This window comes from Myiozetetes cayanensis, unplaced genomic scaffold (assembly GCF_022539395.1).
Source record: "Myiozetetes cayanensis isolate MyiCay16 unplaced genomic scaffold, myiCay2020 scf23, whole genome shotgun sequence".
Classification (NCBI taxonomy): domain Eukaryota; kingdom Metazoa; phylum Chordata; class Aves; order Passeriformes; family Tyrannidae; genus Myiozetetes; species Myiozetetes cayanensis.
The window spans coordinates 2,800,801-2,820,735 of NW_026087445.1; the positions used below are offsets into that span (position 1 = coordinate 2,800,801).

At 45.6% G+C, this 19,935-nt stretch overlaps 1 protein-coding gene across 1 annotated transcript in view; it reads left to right on the top strand.

Annotated features, from left to right (window-relative positions):
* Window positions 1–661: 661 nt before the first annotated feature.
* PAPPA (pappalysin 1) overlaps window positions 662–19,935 on the top strand; it is a 177,626-nt gene continuing 158,352 nt past the window's right edge. The window contains exon 1 of the mRNA XM_050319756.1: window positions 662–1,058. Coding sequence (XP_050175713.1) covers window positions 662–1,058 — 397 coding nt within the window. The remainder of the gene's footprint in view (window positions 1,059–19,935) is intronic.

The window sequence follows — 19,935 nt, forward strand, 5'->3', positions numbered from 1 at the left end:
GGGAATCATTCAATTGGGAAGGTGGAGCACCCTAGAGTAGATTAGCATATTCTTGTTTACTCATCTTCTGAGGGGCTTTTTCTCTTTTCTTTCATTTTGTGGAGAAGAAGGGAGGGGGGGAGGTTGGGGGGAAGGAGGGGGTTGTGGCTTATGTTATAAAGGAGGCCAAAAAAATAAATAGATTAGAGCATCTTTTGGGGGGAGGGAAATCAGTGGGTCTGAGTCTTGGAGAAAGCTGGGGGGGTTGTTTTGGTTTTTTGTTTTGTTTTGTGTGTGTGTGAGTGTGTGTGTGTGTTTTTTTTAAGAAGAAAAAAATAAAGGGAAGAAAATCCAGCAGAGAAAAGAAGAGAGAGAGGAATTCCAGCTGTGGAGGAATAGAGGAGAAGAAGACAGATAGAGGAGGAAGAACAGAGAAATACATTTCAACCAAGAAGGAGTTTTGATTTATTTGATTTTTATTTGTTTTAAGGAGCAAAAAAATCTATAAGCAGGAAAAAGAAAGAAAGAAAAAGAAAAAAAGAAAAGAAAAAGCAACTGAGAAGGGTTATAAAAAGAGCAAATACCAAGAAGGGTGAACAAGAGAAGAAAGTCAAGGCAAGGAGGAGCCCAAAGCTGGCAGATCGGGAGGATTTGCAGGGGAGAAGGGGGGGGAAGATTGGAAATGCAGCTCTGGAGTTTGCTGCTGCCTCTTGCGCTTCTCTGTACAGCCCTAGCCAGTGGACCCGAATGTGGGATGGACGAGCGCTCCCGCAGGGCACGAAGGGACACCAGGCACAGCCGCCAGCTCCTCCACACTGCCCCGGGCACCTGTGCCACCAGGTTAGCCCGAGGAAGGCGCTCCACTGCTGGGCTGGAGCCTGGGCATGTCCCCCGCAGGAGGCAACAGCGGGAGGTAAAGGACGAAGAGGAGTCCCTTACCCCGAGCAGGGCGCTCTATTTCAGTGGCCAAGGTGATCAGCTGCGGCTGAAGGCAGATATTGAGCTGCCCCGAGATGCCTTCACTTTGCAAGTGTGGCTGAAAGCCGAAGGAGGACAGAGATCTCCGGCTGTCATTGCAGGTAGGTAGTTGGGTCGTGCCCGTGGCTGCAGCAGCAGCATCCCTGCTCTCCTGCTCCGGGAGCCGGCGGAGCAGCCAGGGGAAGGCGTGCGTGTGTGCCGGGTGTGTGTGTGTGGTGTGTGTTGGTGTGTGTGCACCGCGTGTGCCCCGCAGCTCAGACACAACGGAGGGCAGTGCATGTGCAAACACGCCCGGCTGCCTTCACCAACCCTTGCGATCGGGGGGGAGATCCCGGAGCTCTCCGCGAACCGGCTGGGAAAAAAAAAGTGTGTGCTCGCAGGGAAAGAAAAGTTATGTAAACTTTTGCATAGGGAAATGGCAGTGCCCCTGGGTGGTTTCTGTCTTTCTGTGTGCGCGGATTGAGATGCAGATAGAAGAGCCAGCTCGCCCGGTGGGTTTTTTATCTAATTTTCAGGTTGGAAAACTGTAAGTAGAGCGTTTGAAAGTAGCTTGTTTGTATGTATGAAAAGAAGTGTATGTGTCTGGTGTGTGGCTGCAAAGAAATGCATATCTAAGGTCCCTCTACGATTTCCTTAGTTTTATTAGCTTTTTAGTGTACTTCACTCGTAGCCCTTTAGATGCAACGCTAGCATGTGGTTTCCAAAAAGCTATAAAGGAACTTTTGGCTATTGTGAAACCTCAAATGAATCAAATGAGTTTATAAAGTTCCCAACCCCTCGACACTCAGCTAGGGCTGGGACTCACACTGCAGCTAGAGGATGTGTTGAGTATTTTTGTCTCCCCTTAGAAATGGCAAGTGTAACATCAATGATTCTGAGGTCAAATAGCCCTATAAAATCATTTAGTACTCAAAGCAGCTACCAGTCAGAGCTGTCTGAGCTGGACAATAACGAGGAATATTGCACTTTTCTTATTTAAATTTTATGAGCCCATCCTGAATTTGGGTCCCTCTCGCCGCGCTCGCTCCCTCTCCCCCTCCCTCCCCTCCCGCCACCTCCCGCCCTTTCCCCGCTTTAGTGATAAAGTGCAGCAAAGTTGTCGTGAAATCGGATACTTTTCGGAGGGTTACAAACCCTTATAAATGTCGCCACATCCATCTTTGCTCTGAAGGAAGTCATAGAAAATGGAAATGCCCTTAGAAAAAAAAAAAAAAAAGGAAAACAAGCCAGAAAGAGAAACGGCTATGGGGGGGTGAGCGGGGTGGGGGAAGACATGTTTTACAGTTCTTTTGGCAAGGAGATTCCCTGAAAGTACAAAGTTTCCATGTCCTAGGGATGCCTTAAAGAGACAGGGAGGATTTCCCCTTTCCCTTTAACTGGAGTGACTTCCTAGCGGGAGGCAGCGGTGCCTGTGCCGGCGGTGCCGCCAGCCCCGCTCGCCTTGTCCCCTGCCACCCTCCCTCCTGCCACATCCCCGGCTCCGTTGCCCCATTCCTGACCGGCGCGGCTCCTGTCTCGCTAGAAAGTTGCTTTGTCCTAAGGAAAACAAAAACTGAGACGAACTCAGCAGTGCTGTTCCTTAACTTTCCGCAGTCCCGGCTGTTCTGGGAGGGGAGACGCGTTGTGTGTGGGGCTGCCGGGGTGGGCAGGAGGTGCCGGGCATGGGCTGGTCCCGTGTGCCTTTAGAGGAGTAATTTCATAGGTGAAATAGGTTATTACTTGCTTTATTTCCCCTGGCTTTCTCGTGCTCCGCTCTTCTGGTTCCCACTCCTAACTTAAACCCCAGGGCTCAAAGTGCTTCCCTTTCAAGTTAGGAAAGGCAGAATTTGGGTTTACACAGATCTCATCAGTAGCAGAACACGGTCAGTGCATTTTTTAAAGTGTTTAATCCGACACCTAAGACCCCACGTCTGTCTTTGGTGCAAGTATGTCTAATTCACACAACAGGGAACCTAAACAAACACACACAAAGATTATTTGTAGTAAAATACTTTAATTGGATGGGGGAGTTTGGGTTGTTGCCTGTATAAAACACTTGACCCATTTTATGCATGGAAATAACATTCCTCTCTGAAAAATGAAGAGAAATGCCCCAGTTTTGCATTGTGGAGCTTCCAGCTCAGCTCGGGAGGACTTGGTGATTTTTATTTTATTTTTAAGCTCCCCCTGCCCCCCTCTCACTCACTCTTGAAGAGGAGCCAGGTTTGGCTCTGTGTGTAAACACCTGGAAGAGGTCCAAGAGGAACTCACTCGGAGTATCCTCCACACACCACAGCCTCCCAGACCTGCAGCAAGCTTAGGGAGAGATTACGCTTCCCTCAATGAGGAAATCAAGGGTTCTGGCTGCCAAAACTCTTGGCTTTCACATTTTCACTGTTTTGGGATGTGACAGACTGAGCAGCTCGGTTCTGCTGTTGAAGCTGCATCTGTAGGACCCCACCGAAATCAAGACCCCACCTGGGTGTGTGTGGGGGAAGGGACTGGGGCACATTTGCTGGCAGTGCCAGGAGTGAGTTTCTCCCCAACTTTCATCCCAGTTGCAAAGTGGGAGACTGTGTGTCTGTACAGATCTGAGGGAGAGGGCGGGATTGATGGGAAGACAACTCTTTTTCAGAGTTGCCCTTGTACCTTCATCTACTTTCTGCCCCCCACATTCTGCCCGTGCTGTCTTACTCCCCTTCCAACCCTCCTTGCTGGCTTATAAGTAATCCCTGCAAGTCCTAAAGGAGCCCCACGTGTGCCTCTAGGGGAAACCTGTTGTGTCTGTTAAAAATCTCGCGTAGGACCCAAGTTGTTCTCGGCTCCTGCTCCCGAGCCCTGACATAGCGGAGTTCTTCTGCTAATCCAGGCTACAGGAGTTTCTGTCTGGAGCCAACTCTCCTTACGTCACCCTCTGCTGCAGTATTCAATTTGTTTTCATAAATGGGTAATTTTACAGCGCTGTTAAGTGGGTTCGTCATTGTGCCGGGCCATGCCCTGTCTCTGATGATAGGCAGCCCTGGTGCCGGGCTCTGCCAATTTTCACGCTGTTTGGCAGTGATGTTATTGCTGCCCTGTGTGACTCCGCTGATATCTGCTCTGGCATTTGTCGGGGAAAGCAGTTGGGAAAGTGGAAGCCTGACCCACGGCTCGGTTTTTGGAGCCGGGCTGGGCTGGGCTGTGTCGGAGCGGCTCCCGCAGGAGGAGGCAGCTCCCGGCTCCTGCGTCCCCACCTTCCCTCCCCCCGGGCCACACAGCTCTTGGACAAACAGCCCTTGGATGTGCGAACCTACCACACAGCACAGCACATCCCTCCTGTAAACACACACGTGTGCACATGGTATTAATCATGAGAGTCTGAGCGCTTTCCCCCCGCGGAGCCTTTGAAAGCACCTCCGGCTGTGGAGGAAGGAGTTAAGGTCGGGCTGTGCTCAGGTGATACACACACCGAGCAAAATAAGACGCTTCAAAGCTCCCTTGACCTTGCTTCTGGTGTAATCAAAGGTATTTCAGTTCTACTTGCGGAAATGAAACCCCATCCTGAGAAACAGGATCCTCCTGAGTCCCTGTCAGGGTGTTTTCTGGTGTGTGGCTCTGGAGTGGGGTGGCTCATGTTTTCACAGGAGTGAGATGTTGACTCTTTACTGGCTGGGAGCTGAGAGGAGCGGGATGAATGATCGGCAGCGGGAGCTGGAGTAAGAAGGCGTGCCTGCTCTGAAGAGTGAAAGTTATTTGTGTTTTGGTTTGGGTTTTTTTTTTCGTTCTCGGTTTCATTCTCCTCCGTCTCTCTATTCCTCAGCCTGCCAACAGGGAGCATGATCCCAACTTAATAAAGCTTCATATGTAAGGGAGTGCCTGTGTTTTCCCAACTTCAGTCCTTGATGAACATTAAACTGCAGCAGAATCCAAAGGGAAAGAAATGCCAAAATCAGCACGGTGGAGCTCACTTTAAAGCCACTGCTTTTGCATGTAAGAGACTGAGAAACATCTGTGTCCGGGTCCAATTACTGGGCAATTACAGAGATATGTAGTTGGCACTGCTTGGGGCTGGTCCCTGCACAGGGTTTAAGGATATATGTTTACTTTTGGGGGTCAGTTTGGTTCCCTTCTGAAGTTTTGGGGTCTGATATTGGTTTAATGCACCTCAGGCAGAATCAGTGAGCTGGGTCCTATCCGTGGAGCTGATCCTTGTGGTGGCTGTGCTGGAACTTGAGGGTGTTCTCAATAGAGAGTTTACTCTGAGTTTTGCTGGTATTCAATAGTGAGCAGATAGATAATGCAGCGTTTTCTCATCTTCATCAGCCTGGTGTCTTTTACTGGCATGAACATTCTTGTCTTGGTGTGTAATGAAGTACTAGAGTGAAGGGCACTAAACACAAAACTTGCAGTTCTGTTGTTTAACTGGGGCTGGCATGTGCCAGGTCCCAGGGGATGGGCATGATGGTCACAGAACCTCCAACACACCATTGCTGAAGGGTGCAAGGTAGCTGTGTGGGATTGGCTTCCCTGTGGATGGGTTCAAATGATTATCCACTTCATGACTATAGGATCTGGATAAGGCTTGACTCATAGGTCACTGAAAAAATACCTCATAGCTTCGTCATTTACTAAATATTTGCATTTGAACAGCACGTTTCCTTCAGCCTGTGGAAGCTGGGACAAGAATCAGAAACTGGAAAGGAAAAGCATTTTTCTTTCCATAAGATTTCCAATTTTAACTAGTCTAATTCCTTTGACCAGCTACACACCAGAGTCAGAATAGCACAGTTAAAAGAAGGTTGGTGGGGTTTTTTTCCCCTTAAAGCACTTACGTGTAAGCTGCTCTAATTAATTAAATGGCAATAAAAGGATGAGGGAAATTTGACTCTGTGTGTGTGAAGAATGGTAAATTTAGATTCCTAAATGATGTTTGGCTGTCTCCCATAGGCGTGGAGATGTGTCCTGGGCTGAGTTTGCCTCTCCAGGCTTCACTTCAGCCTGATTTATTTCAAGCCAGCCTGTTTCAGTCAGAAAAACTCGCGTGAGGCAGAAAGCAGGCGGAGAGGATGGTGTTTGGAGAGAGAGCAGGAGCAGGGCTCTCCTCAGGGATTTGTGGGGATGTCTGGAGAAGAGCAGAGCTGAGGCGGGCAGGCCTCGGTGCTGAGGGTGAGAGGAAGCCCTTGGAGAGCCTTTGCACGCTAAAACATCTCCAAGGCAGGCCCAGGTGGGGATTGGAGCATCCTGGGATTGGGTTGGAGCTGCTCTTCAGGTCCCCACATCACCTCCCCTCGTGGTGCCAGGAGGGGGTTGTAGGTGGCCAAGGGGGTCCCAAGGCTGTAGCAGGGGGTAAAATGAGATAACTTTTAAAGATCCCTTCCAAGACAAACCACTCCATGAAAAATATCACAGGACCTAAATGGGATTTAGGTGCTCTGAAGATCATAGGATTGACTGAGTGTTTTCACCTTGGATTTTCATGCTGGCCTGAACCAGAAAAGAACAGCCAAAATATAGTTGCTTTTTTCAAAAAGACATATTGAAAAAAACAAAAATAAACCCTTCCATGACTGGGGTCAGCTGAAATGTTCCTCTGTAATAGTTTTGCTTCTAATTTTATCCATTGCTTGTTCAGCTCCTCTTTTCTTTTCTCTGACAGAAATTACAGGAGCAGAAGCAGAGAAAGGACCACCTGGGTTGCCAAATTCAGTCCCCTGCAGTGTCAGGGATATAACAGCAGATAATTAGTCCAAACATTCACAGAATATCCACTTAGTAGGTTCTGATATAGCACAGGCCACAGAAAATTTCCCAGTGCTCTACTATAAACCAAAGATCTTTAGCTAAGACTGAGAGTCACCACTATAATGTAAGACAGGAAAAGAGAAGGACAGATTGACAACATCTTAAGTACCTAAAATCCAAAACATTGGTTTAGAAAACTGTTAAGTATGAGAAAGAAAAACATCTGCTGGTAAAAGGTATCAGCTTTCTTATTTTCAGAGAGTTAAAAAAGAATCAGGTGTTTTGACAGTTACGAAACTTCTATTGAAATTTTAAGTTGGAATATTTGCCAAAACTGATCCTTTCCCACAGATAGTCTGTTTTGATTAATTTCCCTTTTTCCTGAGAAAAATATTTGATCAAACATTTCCCACCCTTCTCTGGTCTTACCCTGTGTGGCAGTTCCTCCATCCTGCTGTAGCAGGAACGAACGCCTTCACTTTGTCACATTTTTACTTCTTCGAGTTTTATATTCCAGATAATTTAGAAAAGCTATCAGAAAAGTCTTGTTTGATCAAAACCCCCTATGTTTTTCTCTCAACTACATCAGCAAGTCTGATATAATCTTTTTCTTTATTTACCCTCCTGTCTCAACGCTACCAAATTTTTCATCTAGTACTGTGTTTACACGGTCAGTATATATTAACCTTTCATATATTCAAAATATATTGGACTTTTCTGTTCCCTAAGTTCTGGGCATTTTCTTTATGCATTGTTCTGGGCACACAACAACTGGCTGTGCTGTCTTTTTTGTTTGTTTTCCAAAAAATGTGGCTTCTAAAAATGAAGGTGTACCTTCCTCCTGCCCTCACTCGTCCTTTGCTCTGTGCCCATTTCCCCACGTGAGATCTGGATATGAGCCTTAGTTTTATTTCATATTTCTGTGGAGAAGAAATACTTGATTGTTTTGCTATTTTCTGTGTGTCCCTACATTTCTCTTCATTTTCTCTGCTGCGAGCATGCATGCACATACACACACCATTTCCAAAGCACCTTTGATTTTCTTCCCAGATCAATAGAGCATTTAAAGTCCAATGATCAAGGAGGAGCAGCTTGTTTATTTCCCCACATATTCTGACACAAGTGGCACATCTTGTAAACTGCTTTGATTTGATGTTAGTGCCTATTATAAAGTTTACTCTCCCCAAAGCCATCCATGAAGTCAAAGTACTCTTACTCTGCACAGGAGCAGAGCAGAACTCAAAAAGGCAAGTTAATAAGAGAAGAGGAGTGAGTATCTTATCCCAGAATTTGGCTTTCTGCTGTCCTTTTTTGCAGGGATCAGAATAATTTGAGGACTGTTAAACATCCATAAGGTTGGGAGCACCAAGGGAGGGTACAGCATGTAGTATAATTAAAACTGAATGAATATAAATTCAAGTCAATTGTTCCTTGGTGAGAATGGGGCTGGGTTTGTGGTTACACAGGCAGCATGGATATGATCCTAAACCTGGTCTAGATCATGGAAAATACCATTGAACTTGGCTGAGTCTGGCTTAGGCTCTGATTTCAGAGAGTCTTCCATATCCCTCCTCTACAACCTGGACCCTTCTATGATCCTTGCTTCAGTATCCTTTATTTTGCCATCCTTTCTTGCTTAAGATACAAGAGAAGATAAACCGTGAAGTCCAACAGCAGAGAAATTGGCCCAGGGAAGGGGACGTGTTTATTTGGTTTTGCTGTACTCCAAATCCCAAATTGGCTTCTGTCTCTTTTAACCTTTCTGTTGCTTTTTTCTTCCTTTTTTCTCCTTTTTTTTTTTTTCCTTTATTCCTAGTATTAAAATTCTGCATGTTCCAAACCCCCTCTTTGGTTTTCTCTTCCGCGGGGTGATGTAAGTGTGTGACTTTCCCGTCCAATCCCTCCACCCTCTCTTATCACCATCACAGCCTCAGTTCTTTCCCTGCTATCTGGTGTCCTTGATTCCCCTGCTTTCCCTCCTTCCTGCTCCTCACAGTTGCTGTTTTCCTCCTCCCCACCACGCATGTGCCGGGGGTGACCCCGCGCTCCCCGCGTTCTCACCGCGCGGTGCCCCCTCCGTGAAGACCAAGGGTGGCAACAGGTTGGTGGCTTCAGCCAACTGGTTTTTGGAGCAGAGGGTAAGCAGGCTGTGTGTTTGTGTGCTCAGCCAGGCATATGCTCATGCATATTTTCCGGGAATTATTGATATTGTTCTGTTTAATATCCATCCTCGCTGTGCACAAACAAGGAGCGGGCGGTTGTTCTCACGGAGAGGGAGCGGAGGGGGAAGTGAAACTGAGAAGCATCTGGAACTGGCCTGGTGAAGCAGCAGCTGAGAGATATGATACCAGCTCATGAAAGCAAAAGAGTTGCTGTGTTAGAGAAGAAAACCACTGTGTTCTGTGCTGATCACCTCCCGGGGCCTGGTAGGCTTTGCTCGAGTCTTCCTTTTGGGTGATGCTCAGGGCTCTTTTATCTCCCCTCCTTCCTCCCCTCTGCTGTGTTTTTCCTCCTTTTCTTTATCTAATTTATTGTCTCTCTGTTTGCTTTAAATCACTTTCCCATATGGATTTCTCTCTCCTGACCCATCTTCCCCTCCCTCATCTGACTCCCAGGAGTCTTCTGTCGTCATGGAATTGGGAGAAGAGCAGCCCCGTTCCCGACACCGAGCATCAGCTGCAGGCTCCTTTCCTCCTTCGTTTTCTTCCTTGTCTGTTCTCTGCTGTTAGTGTTGGAAGCATATTCACAAAGATCATCCATTGGATTGAGGAAACAGATCTTATCACCATTATTTTGTTTGTTTTATTTAAGACAGGGAAAGAAATTGGAAAGAAAAGGCCTTCACTGTTACCAGTTTTGAATGGAGTTTTTTTCCTCCTCTACTAATGTATCCTAGTGCTGTTATTCTCCTTTATCATTGCAGCAGGATTGTGGTTTTGTAATCCTGATAACTGCCACAAAACATCCTGCTGATGGTGGTGATAAGTTTCTCAGACATGAGAGACATTGCCCTTAAAATCAGGGAAACTGAGGAACGGAGGGATGCTCTGATTTCTCCACGATGTGATGGTGTGCTGGTGACAAAGCCAGAAATAAAGTCAAGCAGCAGCCTTTCTTTTTTTTTTCTTTTATTTTAATTTTTAGGGATGATGCTGGTTATTCCTCAGTCAAGGTTGTTCTCAGTGTTAACTCACATGCCCTAATTCCTGTAGGACATTTCCTTGTAGCTGTGGATGGCTCTTACAGGGTAGTTGCTATACTGAGCCAATGGTGGTGGTGGAGTTTGCCTCTTGTCACAGTTGGCATTTGTGCTATGAGCTCTTTGGAGATGGCAGAAAACCAGGTGGTCTGGAGTTAATATCTCTGACCCAGACTCGCTGGTGATGTTTGAATCAGCACAGATTATTTTATTTCTCAGGTGGAACAGCCCATAATGGGAGAGAAAAGCAAATATCAGCAGAGCCCCTTACTTCAGAGTACTCTCATTTAAATTGGAATACTTTCATATTTTTTATATATCTGCACATTGATTAATGTATTGACTTGCTGGAACAGCTTGTAACCCATGTGAGCTGTAACTGCTTATCTGCCTAGGAGATGCTGGAAATTTGTCTCTCGGTATCTCAGGTTATTAAGTTAAGGACAAAAGCAACTAACTTACCCCACAGTTAAATAAGGACCAGGTGAAAGGTTGCAGAAGGGGTTTTTCACGAGGCATGTTGGTGCCCCAGAGGTTTTGGGATGGGATCACCATTTAGTGTGCACCCTCATGGCTACACAACTGGTGTTTCTGTCGTGAGCATCATCAGGGAGGCTGTACATCATACAACCCGTGTGAGCTTGTTCTGAATTCAGCAGCATCTGTGCTTGTAAAGTCTGAGGTGTAAAGCTGAAATCTGGAGCTTGCATTACTACTGCCTTACATGTCATCTGTCTTGTGCATAAACAGAGCAGGCTCTCTGAGGTCAAAACAGCTCCTTTCACCAGTGATAATTTAATGGGAATTATTTTCAGCGTAAAATAGACAAGAATTGGAAGCCTCCCGTGCTGTAGCTCCTGAATGGAGATGTTCAGGGAGAAAAGGAGTACTGGGAGAAAAAGCAAATGTCAACTAAATGCTTTCTGCACACGGCTTTGAAACGTACTTGGCAGAGTGAAGGGCGAGCAACACAAGCCAGATTCTGCTCTGGAACACACCAAAGTAAACCTGGAGTAACTCCTTTGGAGAGGAAAACGGGATGGGGGAGGGGCTGCTCCAGACCTGTGAATGTGTAGAATTTGGGGCAGAGACCAAGTGCCTGCAATGGGGAAAATGAACGAGCTGAGAAGTGGCTGTTACAGAGAACAACCTCCAACCACCCTCACCGCTGTCGGTGGTTTCTTTTGGGTGTGTAGCGGTTATGGTGATGCAGTGGGAAACATTGGTACAATGTGGGGCTGTTTTTGCTTTTTGAAGTGTTTTCTGCATACACCTATATCGTAATCCCTCTAGACTGTGGAATTAGGCCACGTACCAGTTTTACAGTGAGCCCTTTGTGTTTCCGGCAACAAACACTTCTGAACTCTGCTCTCCAGGCTTGTGGCCCTAAACTCCTTCACCCCCGCCCAAACTGTCTCATCTCCAGCAATAATATTCCCTCCTTTGTTTATAAACAAACACCCTCAGAGGAAGTTCACGGGAAGAAAAGTTAGTTAATGAAAATCAACCACCACTTGGGTCCAGCCTGTGGGTTGGAGCCAGCAGGGTTGCTGGATGTTTCCTACTCTGCATCTGCTTGTAGGAGTTCCTTTGATGAGATGTTTGCCTGTCTGTTTGACTGTGTGTCTTTCTCTTCTTTCCCCTTGATCGTGGAAAATATGAAAAAAAAAGAAAAAGCGGGGGAAAAAATGACAGTCTCAATTTGCCTTAAAATCAGTGTGGACAGTATTCTGGAACCCTGAGCAGGGAGGTTGGCTTCAGTGAACTTGTAGAATTTCTTCTTGGTAAATCCACTGATTTTGTCTGGTTTGTTGTTGGTTTTTTTATTTTTTAACACCGAAATCTCGATTCTGTCTCCTGGCAAAAGTGTTGCTCTTGAGTTGCGCAAAGTCTGCAAAAAAAGGACTAAAATAGCCCAAAGGATAATTGCCCTACTGTAGTCTGAGCACAGGGCTGATGATGCATCTGGTGTTGCACATCCTTCTCACAGAACCACCCGCTGAAGGAGGTGGGAGTGAGCAGGACCCAAGGGAAGAGGTAACACAGGACTGTGGTCACCGTGAGCATGAGCAAGGGACAGATGGGCACAGCAATGGCACTGTCAGCTGGGAAACACAAAAGGTCTTTTGACTTGCTGAAGAGGTCCCACAAACCTATACCAGCACAGGAGGAACCGAATAAAAAGTCCATTTTCTTCTGACTGCTCCTGGGTTGTGCCTTTAGCACTGCACCTTGGTGGTCTCAGGTACGAGGTGAGGGAATGAGGTGTTTGTTGCCTTGCAGGAGACACTTGGATCCTCTAGTAAGTCTTTCTGGCTGCTCAAAATGCGTGTGAAAATCATCAGATAAAGGAAACCTCTGGGGGTGAGGGAGGCAGCACTGGCCAGGGCTGTGGTTCCTCACTTGCACAGAGGTGTGGTGTCATTGCAGTGCTCGTGTCGCTGTTTCAGGGTCCCCCTCTTCCCTGAGGAGTGTCTTTGGAAATTGGGAATAAGGGAGTTTTTATAGATACAAGAGATGTGGAAGTCGTGGTGCCACTTTTAGTTCTGAGAGCCTTGAAGTTTTAAAAGTACTACAAAAGGTCTCCAGTGCTGGCAGAATCTCCATAACTTAAAATAGGATGATTTAAAATAGTCTTCTCTGCTGCTTTTTGTTGAAAGAGCAGTTTCTCTTACTATACAAATATTTTCTGTCAAGTTTTATCTGTAAGACTATTCCAGTGTGGTCTCTCCACCTCCCATCCCAATGGGGGGAAAGACAATCAGAAATGAGCATTTCATATCACAGAATGGACAAAGTTTATCAGCTGTTGCACAATTCCTTTGCCTGCAGATTAAATAAAGGAGCAGGGTGGAGTGGTGGTGGAAATGGACCTGATTTATACTGGTGAGCTTCCTCCAAGAATTTCAGGGGAACTATCAGCAGTTTCTCCTAGGAGGATTCACTCTTAACCTTTGAAGAGTTCTGAATTAATGAAGAGCAGAGGATCTTCTGCTGGGAAGACTGGAATTCCCCAAAGTCCTCTTGCTGGAGATGGTTTAATCAAACAGACTGTTTACATTTTCTGTCTCACCAGAGCAGTGTTCAAACAGTGGTGGTCTTCCACTGGATGCTCTAACGCTGGGGGTTTATTTCATTTTGTTTTAAATGTCAGCATTCCACCAGTTTTACTGGGAAATGGCCACATGCAAACACCTGCAGGCTCCATGGAACAGGCCAGAGAGGGAAGCAACAGCAGCTGCATCTCGAGGGAGCCTGTGTTTCATATCCAAAGATTTCTGCAGGGTTGGAATTTGGCAGCCAAGGTGGGCTGGGAGCACCTGCACTTGTGGAGGAAGAGACCTTTTAGCAGTAGGAGGCTGAGTGCTGGACCAAAGTCTTCCCTCTGGCTCCAGCGCTGATGGCAGAGGGAAAGAAGAAAGAAAAGGTCTTTCTGCCCCCACCTTGTGTTTTGTCTCACACTGTGAACAGTTTCTGTGCTCTCAGACTGAATGAAATGGGAGTTATGTATTCCGTGGGAGAGAGGGAAGAAGGAAAGGAGATTAGGACGGTTCTTCCTACCACCACCCATCTCTCCCCTCCCTCAGGATTAACATCTTTTGCACCTCTACCAAGGAACCACCACTTTACTGCACATCTGTGCCTCCAAAATTGGCTATAAACCTTGAGTCAGGATTGAAACTTGAGTTCAGATGCTTATTTTTTGTTTAAAATACTTTGATAGCTCCTGGAAGTGATGTACTTCCGCTCCCCATGCAGAGGATCTTCTGTGCATCATCGAGGAGGACGCACGTAAGTAGGCAATGTGGCCAACATTCTTCCAAACCCAAGCAAATCCAACCAGCTGTTCAGCAGGGATGTTATTTATGGAGAACTGTCAATGTGTTCAACACATGCTGTCCTTTGCCCTGGCAAGCCAACGGCCTGGCTTTTATGGAGCTTCTCTGACACTTGTCAAACACTGGTGACAGGGCAAGCTTGAACAGGCACACGGCTTAACGTGTAAATTGTTACAGAGGGGCACTGCAACGAGATGCTCTGTGAGGAAAGGGGAGACAGAGACCAGCTGGCAGAGAAGAAAACAGAGGCGATTTGCAAAGGGTAGAGGTTTTGTTTTGGCTGGTGCTTTCGGAAAGAGAACAGAGATTTCCTTCAGCGATAAATTGGATGCTTTGGGAGAAAGAAAGGGTGTTTGTTCGAGCAGTGATGCAACTGCTGTGTGAGAGGAGCAGGCTCCCTCTCCTGCTAATTCAAGCTGCTTGTTTTGTGGCATAGTGGAAGTGCACAGGTTGCTCTGGGGTTTTCCTTGCTACTTTGCCGTGAGGCACCTTCAGCTCTGTCCTTTCCACCTGCAGAGGTGGGATAATGGTTCTCAGCAGCCTGCAGAGAGATGCTGTTTGTAAGGATGAGGTAATACCATCAGGGCAGTGCTGTCATCATGAATGAAGCTGTAAATGGCAAATGCCACTCCAGTGTACCAATAAGAAGAGATGCTCAGCCAGGAAGCCCCGTTGGACAGGGACGTGCTGTAAAGAGAAAACTGAGGTTGTGGAATGCCAAAGAGACAAAAAGGCAGGGGCACATCTTGCCAATCTCCTACTTATCTCTTCATCCCATCTTTTCTCTCTTGACTTGTATAAGCTTGTATTCATGAGGATCACAGGTATTTATTCTCCCCTGCAGCCCTTGCCTGAACAGTGTGACTCTGGCCACATTCCCTCCTATTCAGCACCATGCAATTCTTGGCTCTTTACTAGTTAATATTTTCTGTCAACAACCTGCAAGAAAACAAAAGTCAGGGCTGATAAAATTTGCAGATGTTGCAGAGTTCAGGGAGTGGTAAACAATGACCAAAACAGGACTCTCAGTTGGGTGTTTTCAAAAACTGAGAGCATGCAAACAGTATGCATTAGAGTAAAGCCAAATGTGAAGTCATATGTATGGAAAGATGGGCAGCAGGTCCCTCATAAAGGATGGATGGTGGGGGAGGGCTTTCACCTGGAAGTTAAATGTGTGGGAGTAACTGCCTGCTGGAATAGATAAAGCACATAAATGTGAGCTGCCAATGTGCTGCTGTGGCCAAAGGTTTAGAGTCATCCTTGGCTGTGTAAACAAGGAGGCTTTGAACAGGACTGGGGAGGTTGTGTTGTCCTTGTATTGACACTGGAGTTGCTGCTGTTGAAGCAATTTGTCCAATTCTGGTGCCCACAGTTTAGGAAGGATGTTGTATGGAAGAGGATCTAGAGGAAAAAAATTATAATGACAGTGATTAAACGATTTGTAACAAGTCTTAAAGTACTGGACTCAAGAAGATTAGGAGGTGACTTGATCATCATGATCTTAAAATATATGGTTGGGCAATATTAAACTGGTAAATAGGGGTTGGAAATTAATAATACAGGATATAAATGTTTTAGCAGTATTTTTGCCTCAACAATAGTCAAAAATTGAGGAACCTTTCTGAGTAGAATGGTGGAATATAGCACCACAATTTTCAGTGTAAAATTCATTGTCTTTCCAAATTGCAAGGTCTTTAAAGAGGAGTCAGTTCAGCCATCACCCATACTATGTCTGAGAGCTTCCAGTGTCAAAGTATTCTGGGTTTTTCAGCTATTACTGCAAAAATAATTGAAGCCAAACATAAAGCACAATCAGCACTAAAATGCTGATTTCAAATCTTTTAATTTCTCAGTATTTCTATGGATTCTCCTTGATATTGGCAGGATCACCATAATATTTCCAGCTCATTGTAGAGTTTCCTCAGCATCATTATAGTTGAATTGTGAGGCTGTTTCACGTGATGTTGTTAGTTCTGTTTAGATATTGTCACTTTTAACCAGAATGATGTGCTGAGCAATGACTTGACTTTTCCCCTGTGAAACAGCCCAGTGCACTCGTCTGAAAACCCCCTGGAAAACGAGACTGAAATCCTTTCTCACTGAAGGTAGTGGGAATTTCTCTGTTGCCCTCAATGATGCCAAGAATTTACCTCCAGAATGTGAACTTTGGGGAGCAAAATCAAGGTTTGCTCTGGAAACTGGAACACTGACAGTGTCAGGGCTGTGAAGCCAACACAGCAGACAGCCCTTGGAAACAAAGAAGTGAATGAGAAAGCAGAGAATAAGCCTGGGGTGACTCTTGCTTGTCATCTCCTTGCTGGGTGGTCTGTGTCTCAGTCTCAGGGCAGAACAGCACTCCAGAAGGGCATGTAGGCTGGATGCTGGAATGACCCATAGCTGAGTTGCAAACATAAAATACAGACCAAAGACATAGCAAAGGTAATTAGTGTTCTGAGACAGGATTTAATTTCATTTGAGCCATCCCCAGCTGGTGACTGTTCCTCAAAATTCAGATTCAAGCCAAATGCTCCGGTCTGCTCCCTCAAACCCATGTGCACATGTAAATATAGGCCCCTGCACAGAGAAAACAGTGCATGTACATGCTATTTGTTAGTTCTCAGTGCTCTGGTTCCAAATTTAACCAGAAGTGGAAGGGCTGAAATAACATAAGAAAGGTTGGACATACGATATTTCCTGCTGCTCAGCTAAATACGAGAATTGCCAAAAATCTTCCAAGGTAGCTTGTTTCTTTTACATTTTTCTCCCAGTTCTGCAGACTTGAGAAGGTCAATTACTTTCGAGAAGGATTTGGCTTTGGCAACGCTTATGGAAAGCGAAGCAGAATTATGACCTTTTGGAGGTTTGCCCATCGCTGTCCCATCTTGTCCTCTGAGAACTAAAGGCTGAATTTTCAGCTCCAGCCCTCAGTGTAATAGGTGTGAATTTGTTTCTGTGCACTTCTAAGGCATCGTGGGTATCTGTGTGAGAATTTCCTTTCAGATGTCTATTTATTTGTGCTCACAGATCAAGGGATCGCTGATATTTGTAGAGCAGAAACACGGGCTCAGGTATTTCCAGGAGGAAAATCATACCAAAACAAATGAAAATTGGATTCAAACTGAGCAGAAAAATAGAGCTCTAAAATTATATATTTAGGTTAGTATGTGGTGACTCCAGCCTATCTGGAATGCATGCTATAATAGTTATATCATGGTAGAGAGGCAGGTTTGTTTTTTTTTTTTAGCAGAACGTTTCCTAGAAAGCAGAAATATCTCTGTGGTTTTGTGTATGGGTTTGGAGCTTGTGTGCAAGCATGGAGCAGGGAATTTGAGGCATGAAATAGTCATGATTAGTGAAGGCCCTGATCCCTTTGGAAAGCAACAGCAGAAAACAGGCACAATCAGCTCCCTTCTCCCCTCTGCTGTTGCAGCCTCCTCTGTGAATTGTAGCAGAGAAGCTTCTTTGAAGGTTGATAAATGCCTCAGTTGTTTCTATTAGTACAGGAAAGATGCAGTCATATGGGAAAGCCAGATGCAACAAGATATTTGGGTCTGGATAAGATCTAAGGTATTTTTACAATAAGATATTTAATTTTCACGGGGGCAAAGCCCTTGAAAGGTATAAATCAGTGTAAATGCACTGGAACCACTCAGCTTTGCACTCACAAAGTGTCTGCCCAAGAATGTTCTCAAAATCCAATTAAATAACTAGAACTGTTTCATGTGGAAATGCCCCTCAATTACAAAGACAAGTCTAAGCTATCATGATGTGATTTTTACAGTCTCCTCGCAGGGTGCCCTAGTTTGCATTCATGGAATTTTTTTTGTTTTTGTTTTGTTTCTGTAATAATGTGGATGTTGGCCATCTGTCTGATCCTGGAAAGGTTGTAAGGTTGTCCCCGCTCCCCAGGTTCTCTTCCCACTCCCTCATTGATCATAATGCTTGATTTAGGTGCCACTAGATTTCCCTCTTTGTTCTCCAGCCCTAACCTCCCCCCTGCAAACACACAGGCATTGTGCAATGGTGTAAAAGCTCCCCTCGCTGCAGCTGGGAGTAGTAACTGCTCAGCTGGTTCCAGCGCTGCCCTAAAGCTGCTGTAAAGGTCAGAGACAAGGGAATTTTTAAAAAGCAAAACAAGCTGTGTTGTTGTCCCCCCTTTTCAATCCTGGCTGTGTGTTTTGATCAGCACCACAAGACCTGCACTTCTCCCAGCCCTGTGATTCCGGCCATCGAGGGCAGCGTGTCGGGCGTTTTTCCAGCACGACTCCGGGCTTGGCTGCTGCCACAGCTGATTGACTTGCAGTGCTTGTCAGACACAAAGCACATTTTGAAAGGAAATGCCATATTGAACTCCCAGGGAGCTGATGGGTATTGTGCACGGTCATCTGATGGCACAGATGTGTCCCTAATAATCCTTCCAGGAGAATATTTCCTCCTGGGATGCTCTGGCCATCTGATCTGCTCTGAGGTATGCTGACCTATCTTGACCCAGTTTATGATCAATTCTCTCTGCTGTTTTCTGAAAGGAGCCCAGAAATATCACTTTATCATTTAGATTGCCTGGAAGTTATGGTACTTACGTGTCTGTTCCTTCCACAGAAGATACTCTGTGGCTGCTCTCAAGGATTAACTCTTACAAAAGGCAGGAAAGCCACTCTGTGTTAGTGCAAGCAAGGGTAAATTCTCTGTAGAGCTTTGATAGCTAATCAGTATTTGGCAAATAGTGCAGGGAGGAAGAGGATTTGTGGAAGCAGAGGTTACTTGTGTTCCACCAAACATTCCTGGGTATGTTCATCCCTGTAAGTACAGTGACACTTCTGCCGCTGTCTTACAAGTCCTTTTTTGGAGGTTTGGTGTGTTCTTCCAGTTCTGTGTGTTGTGCAGGGGTCTGTGAAAGAGGGGTGGTTTTCATGCACTCCCCCTGATGTGAATCCATGTGTTTTGCAACACCTGCTCTTCACGTGAGGATGGTGCTAATGCTGGATTTCCCTGGAGGTGAATCAGCTGCCTCAGGTACAATGGGAGGGTTAATTCCTAACCTGGTTGTGCTGAGCAGTGGTCTTAGATAAGCTTGGGGGTTCGGAGGTGGGTTAAGATCCCTTTCAGCCAAAGCAACGAACTTGTTGAGGGCTTTCCACTCCTTTTATTTGAAGGGTTTTTGTAAACACTAAACTCTGCTTTATTATCAGTGGGTAACACTATAAAGTGTCTAAAACTGGCAGCCAGCAATCTGAATTCTTCTTGGAATCAAGTTGGATGCAAAGTCTCCCATATTTATGACAGACACCAGGGACTCTCTGGTAGAACATGCACAGTCTGACTTTAGGCTAAGAAATACCCAAAGTTTGCCTCTACTGTCTTCATCCTGTCCCTGTGTGTGTGTTACAATCATCTCTAACAACATGGACACATAGTGGTTTTCCAGGCTTCAACCAAATTTATTCAGTTGTTTCTAAGAACAAGACAGGAGAAATATATTGTTTTCTAGATATTAGGAAGTCCTTACCCTTGTTCCCTGGAATGTTCCCATGATCTCAGGCTTTATAGCAGGGACTGAAGTTTGACCCTTACAAAGGATATGTGTTTTTTATCCATCTAAAAGCCCACCCAAACCTGGTTATTAGAAAAGCTTGTTCACCGAGCCCCAGCCTCCACTGGTTCTGCGGCTTTATTGTGAAATGCTTAAGGAGACCCAGATAAGAGGTCAACCTTCCCAACAACCCCTGTTTACGCTGATACTGTAGATGAAGGAACTTTGCAAAAGCAATACCCAGTCCCAGGATGCCCCTGTTGTAACTCCACAAAGGGCTGCAGCTCACTGCTTTCTGCCATGTGGTTACACAGCGTCCTGTGTTCTCTTACACTTCAAAATCCTCCCAATCTCGGAATTTCTCACTAAGCCCAGCCTACCAGATGTATTTGCAGTAAGCTCTTATATACTGTTAGCGGGTGTACTCTCACAATAGGCTCAGTGAAGTGTCTCTAATATGATTGTCCATGCCAGTGGCTGCTCTCTTGCAGCCTACATGAATTTTGCTATCAAAAGGGAAGGATTTATGTAATGTCATAACTAACCAGCCACTATAAATTCATGTCTTGCTGTTATAACCGTTCTCAGCTCCCTCTTTTCAGGCTTCAAGGTACTTCATTGAGCATGTGAGGGACTGGGAGTTTGAGAAGCAGTACAGAATATATGCTTAATTTAGTGCTAAATTGCACTGATATAAAAATTTTTATATT